The sequence below is a fragment of the Bidens hawaiensis genome, unplaced genomic scaffold (genome assembly GCF_021521415.1).
Source record: "Bidens hawaiensis isolate Kalapana, Puna unplaced genomic scaffold, B.hawaiensis_p1.1 tig00008481_1, whole genome shotgun sequence".
Classification (NCBI taxonomy): Eukaryota; Viridiplantae; Streptophyta; class Magnoliopsida; order Asterales; family Asteraceae; genus Bidens; species Bidens hawaiensis.
Genome location: NW_027491603.1, coordinates 524,903 through 531,056, shown reverse-complemented (window position 1 = coordinate 531,056; position 6,154 = coordinate 524,903). Strand labels below are relative to the sequence as shown.

At 34.0% G+C, this 6,154-nt stretch overlaps 1 protein-coding gene across 1 annotated transcript; it reads left to right on the top strand.

Annotated features, from left to right (window-relative positions):
* Window positions 1-453: 453 nt before the first annotated feature.
* On the top strand, window positions 454-5,022 carry LOC143529118 (CBS domain-containing protein CBSX1, chloroplastic-like). Its single transcript, XM_077024983.1, has 7 exons — window positions 454-653; window positions 1,749-1,836; window positions 1,920-1,984; window positions 2,092-2,140; window positions 3,412-3,464; window positions 3,557-3,672; window positions 4,171-5,022. The coding sequence occupies exons 1-7, from the start codon at window positions 486-488 to the stop codon at window positions 4,313-4,315; spliced, it is 684 nt and encodes a 227-aa protein (XP_076881098.1). The 5' UTR covers window positions 454-485; the 3' UTR covers window positions 4,316-5,022.
* Window positions 5,023-6,154: the final 1,132 nt, after the last annotated feature.

Here is a 6,154-nt window from a genome sequence, read left to right as displayed (position 1 = left end):
CCTTGTGGTTTAGTCCTAACTTGGTTTCTCGCTCAAATTCGATCTCCATTTATATCATTTTCGGTGGATTAAATCAACGAATGATTATGAGGTTGTCAGTTTGAATACCAAGTTTTCGTGAAAGTTATGTGGTTGTGCGGGAAGACTCCGAGGAGGTAGCAAAACACAACAAAGTCGTGGGTTAGTAGTGTAAAGTGAAAATCGGGGAGGCGTGAATGAAGGCGGTGATTTAACCCAGGCAGAAGAGAAGAGAAGAGAGCTGTGTGTTTGTATTGTATTTGGTTTGAATTATTATTTAATTTAACACCGACCGACCTGGACGTTGACGATTCTCCCTCCGTTCAAACTCCATTCCTTGATAATTTCAGCACGCGAAATGTGACTTAACTATTTCTCTCTTTCTCTTTCTCTCTCACAAACAATAACATAAACACGCAACCTCCTCCATTTCTTCTTCTTCTTCAGCGGTGGTTTCGAAATTCACGATGATCATGTTACCGGCGGCCTCTATTTCTTCCACGCATCACCGCCTCTTACCCTCTTCTTCATCCGCCGCTTTTCTCCCTAAGCAATATCTTCCTTCACTACGCCTGTTCTCCGATCGCAAACGTTTGCCTGGAGGCCTTCGTTCCGTCGCTGCTGATTCTACAACGGTAACACTTTGCTGCTTTTGTCTTATGTATTTCCTTTCAAATTCTCTTACCTGTTTTGGATATCACTAGTCTTTACTGTTCACCTTTTTATTTCAGATCTGATAATAATAATAATAATAATAATGTACGTCTACTTTTTTCTATTGTATTATGTAGCTGCGAATCATCAGGTTAGGGTTACAATTCATGAAACACATTTTGAGAGCGATTGCAGTTTCTGAGAATTCATCTAGTGTCTTGTGAAATACATTTGGCAGCTCTAACTTTTATATGTGAATGAATTGTCTAATTTAGCTATAGTGATCAATCACATGTATTAGGAGCTTGCAGTGGCTACTCTTAAGTTGATACAGGATTTGATAATACAATACCTAATATTATTCTCCAAGAATCATGTTCCCAAATGTTATAAGACTGGAGAGTATATTCTTTTTGCATACTGACAGTGTGAATATTAGAATACAGATATCTTCTCAGAAAGAAGAATAAAACAGTGTAGAGAAAGAGGATAACATTCTGTGCATATTGATGCAATGTTGAATAAATTATTAAACTGAATCCCTCTTGAGTACTCTGTACGTGGCTTTCTTTTATTTATGTAAAAGGAAGCTGAAGAGTGTGCTAGATATACAGACACTGCACTTGTAATTTGTAGCTTATAAAAGACCCCAAGTTTCATGTATCTTATGGCACAATACTGACTGACATCTTGGTTCAAGCTGAGTGATCAACTTATATCAAGCCTAACATATATAGACGAGAGTTAAGCAGCAGGACTAATATAGGAAGATAGAAAATATTCATAGCATAAATTCAGCTTCTTTTTTCTGCCATACAAACTTTTTATATGAATATGGTGAACCAAAAGTTGAGAACTTCTAGTCTGTAAGACGTGAGTAGAGCAACAAACATTGACTGGTTTAGGGTTTGATGCCCATCTATAATTAGTGTTCACCTGTTATTGGGAATATTATAATTTACATTAATAGTTTAAATAATACTACTTTTGAGCACGCTTAGGTGATTGCAGGCATTAACTTATTTTATTTATCGTTTCTGGTCATTCTTTCTGTGATTTGGTGTGTGAATTTACAGCCGAGAGATGGAATATACACAGTTGCAGATTTTATGACAAGAAAAGCTGACTTACTTGTGGTAGAAACATCAACACCTGTTGACAAAGGTATGCATGATATTGAATTTTTGGCTTTTGTAAATTTGCAAATCAGATGTATAACATCTCAATTTTCTGTACTGTATCAACAGCACTAGAGATTCTAGTGGAGAAAAGAATTACAGGCTTTCCAGTGGTTGATCCTGATTGGAATTTGGTATGTTCTTTCCTTGTCTTAGACATCTTTGTAACACACTATTCTTGGTTATAAATTTATAATCAATCATTGCATTATGAAAGAATATGCTTTTGCAATGTCTCCAGGTTGGTGTCGTTTCAGATTATGACTTGTTAGCACTTGATTCAATTTCAGGTACTATTTTGTATTCCTTGAACGTCAGTTAAATAAGTAGGATAATATATCTGATAAATATACTTACTTTTTGCTAATTATATATGTTTAACATCTTTGTAACATTCTGTTAAGAATGTTAAAATATATTATAATCTTAGTTTGAGATATTGCAAAAGCGGCATTGCATTTAGACTTTTTTGGGATAATTTGGTCCATACTGCTTAGATCGTACCGCCTTTAATCTCTTGACCATGTTTCTTTGTTGCGACGAGTTATCGTTTTATCTTTTTCTTTCTTTACGACCCTACACGATATCAAACTATTCCTCGATTCTGTATATTGTTTTCTGAATTGGAATCGACATCATTGTTTTGAAGTGTGTTAAAACCATTCTTGATACTGTTCAAAGAATCATGCTCTCATGGTATTGTCACATACGATGCAAAGCTTGCAATGTTTGTTTCTCTTACATGTTTATCGGTGAGTAGACAAAATAACTTTTATACCCAATTTAAATTTTTGGCAGCCATTTTACTTGTATTCTGTTTAATTGCCATTTCTGTTATCTGTGTACTTGTTTTCTGTTTAATTGCCATTTTTATTAACAAACTGAAGCAAATATTAAGGAAGTTAAATTATTTAATATAGTGAATAAGGTTACCTAGTGCTTATCAAATAAGAATAGAGCTTGAATGTTAGAAGTTTAGGGCGCGTTTGGTGCACAAAATATTTTTTTGAAGAACTGGAATCTATCAAAGGAACTAAAAGTCAAAAGGAAGTGGACTTTGTGATGCATTTTGTCAACAAAATAATCATGTTCGGTATGGAATTAGTCGCTTAGATATTACTTGAAAGAATGTGGGGGAACTCATTGAATGAGTCTCATTCCAATTCTTCTCTATCATTTGACTTCAGATTTTAATTCCAATGAATTCTACAGACAAAACAAGTTAGGAATGGAATTCATAAACTTCCAGCGATCTTCAGATTTTAATTCCAATGAATTTTACAAATCAAACAAGTTGGGAATGAAATCCATAAAATTCCAGCGAGACGAACACCCTCTTAGATTTAAGTATGTGATTAATAATTCTAGTTCAGACATGAAAATTGAAAATGGAAAATGGAAAATCATGAAGGTTCCAATGATCATTGTTTTTTCTTATCTTATTATATTTCCTTCTATGAATTTGTGCATTTTTGCTGCTTTAAAATTGCATCTAATAGCCTATCTTTTTTTCTTCTCATACATTTAATATCGGTCTCCTTGCCATCTTATTGATTTGCAGGTGGTAGTCACAGTGACACAGTTTTGTTTCCCGATGTTGATAGTTCTTGGAAAGTAAGTCAAAAATACACATTCTTTTGTTTATCTTTTATTATAGCAAATGCAAAGATCAAGAATACGCATTCTTTTATTTCATTCTACTGCAGACTTTCAATGAGATTCAGAAACTACTTGGTAAAACTGACGGAAAAGTTGTCGGGGACTTGATGACACCTGCTCCACTTGTTGTTCACGAAACTTCAAATCTTGAGGAAGCAGTAAGGTATTGTAGAACCGCACTTGCTCTTTAATTTATATGTTGAGAACCGCATAATACATTTGTACATAGTGCATAAAGCATCACCAGAAAGAGAAGTAGAGGTGATTTGATAACCGTGACATTCAAAGAAATAGGTGCAAATGTATTATGTGGTTTTCGTGGTTCTTAACATATTAATGAATCCTCATCTCTCCTTTGTCTACATATGTGTGTGCGTGTATGTGTATATAAGGGTCGTAACGAAACAGTAACTTTTTGCAAGAACAAACCTAAATAGTGTATTTTTATGATCAATGTTTCATATACATAAAATTTGATACTTCTTGAATACAAAGGTGTGTGTTATGTACATAAAAAATCATTGAACTGGTTTTTTCATGAGTTTTTAAAGTTTTAACCGTCTACGCCTACTTGTTTAGATTATGTGTAATATAACTAACAGATGACTTGCATGTGGGTAGATTTTATATATATATTTATTTTTTATTTTTTGCGAACTAGGTTGTTGCTTGAAACAAAGTACCGACGACTTCCGGTGGTCGATGATGATGGGAAGCTGGTTGGACTTATTACAAGAGGTGATGTTGTTAGGGCTGCCCTTCAGATCAAACATGCTATTAAGAAGATGCAATTAGCACAAGATTGAGCGTTTATTATATATATCATGAATTCATGGTTATTAGGTCATTCCTCCAATTCAGCATTCTTATTTCTGAAACTTACTGAGCGGGAGCTCTGGTTCCCGCCACTGCAGTGGAACCTGGTAGCCATTTGCTGCATAAGAGTGGGACGAATGATTCAGCAACATGAGGTATTCTGACAGATATATATTGTATTGATAATTTGCTATTTTATAGTGCATTTAGTACCACAATGTTTATAATTTGTCAAAAATAGAGTTGCAATATTTGAGTAAAAACATTGGTAAATCCACAAAAGTTCTTAAATCTTAACTCCACCTAGATAGTGACAGCCCATAAATTCTAGAAAGGATACTGAGTTTTATTAGGGAAAGGAAGAAGGGGCCTAAGTACGGCAGATGCCATACACTTGAGTGGAAAAGGAAAGCGAGACCTTACCTCTTTTTCCAGGCCTGTCGTACATACAGTTCCCCCCAGAAGATGATTATAAAACAAACAAAATTTGTACATAACAAGCAGTAGCTGCTACAGCTGTAAGCAAAAATTAACTCCAATAGGTTTGAATCTAGCCTTAAGCTATTTAGATGGAGTTCTACTTTATAAAATTTGAATTTACCTAATCAATTTTAAGTAGAGAATTATGAGAAACGTATATCATTATAGTAGTCGGGATGGCAGATGCTATAGAAGAAGGGATTTATCCATGGTGTACTTAAATTTAGAAGTAAAACAACGTTTTTCCTTTTACAATGTCATAGCGAACAATTATAAAGTTAAACTGTGTATTAGTTTTTTAATGCGAATACTTGAAATCTAAATTTTTTGCGAGGCACTACGTTATGTGATTGTATGTCCTACATTATAACTCACTTTCTGGCCTATATCATGACTCACTCTGTCCTATATTATATAGCTCAGCAGTGCAAATAATTAAATGATTTCACCGTTCTTAGCATAATTGTGGCTTCTTTATAAAACTAATATTTAAGCATGTGTACGCAATTATTACGTTCGTGGTAGAATGATGATGACGATTACTGGTTTTGAAGTGATGATAACGTATGTCTGTTAAAAAATAGAATATCTCTACAGTCTCTCATAAAAAAACAGAATTGTTCACATCTAGTTGGACATAATATTAGTTTGTGCTAAACAAATATAAATAATTCATAAACTAATCTCCCTGTTAGCCTTTTTAGAGGCACCTCTTGACATAGACCAGAGTGAGGAAAAAAGGTCAGAAATCTATAAAATATGTATGACAATTTAAAATACAATCCCTTTTTTCTTAATACAATCCTATGAGGTTAACAAATTCTTTAAATGTGCTACTGACTAAATTTATCACATTGGAATTTGGGGAAAGGCCTTACCTAAGGTAAACGCTTGTGAACACTCGTTCGAAGACGTGACGGTGCAATAAGAAAAAAACTCCATTAGTTCAAGGATCCAACTAATGAATGATATATAGTCGCCTAGTCTTCTATCATCGTCCGATGTTGCAGAACAAAATGTTAAGAGCCGATTTACCTGAATCACATTAAACACCAAGTCTCTTCTTTACCACTCTACCACCATCTTATTAAGGTATTAGTTTATATAATAATAAATATACTATATATTATTTTATTTATTTGGCAATGCAACATATGTATGGATTTTTAGTCCCTTATCTTCCCACTCATGAATCTAGGAATGGGATCGATCGGAGAGACTTCTTTGATCTTTTACCTTATTATAGTAATTCAGTGCTACCGAATCGCCTTCTAGACAATCCTTTTGAGAATCCACTTTCGTGATTTTCCAGAAGACTAATTATTAAAGAATCTTCTTTATTCGTGCAA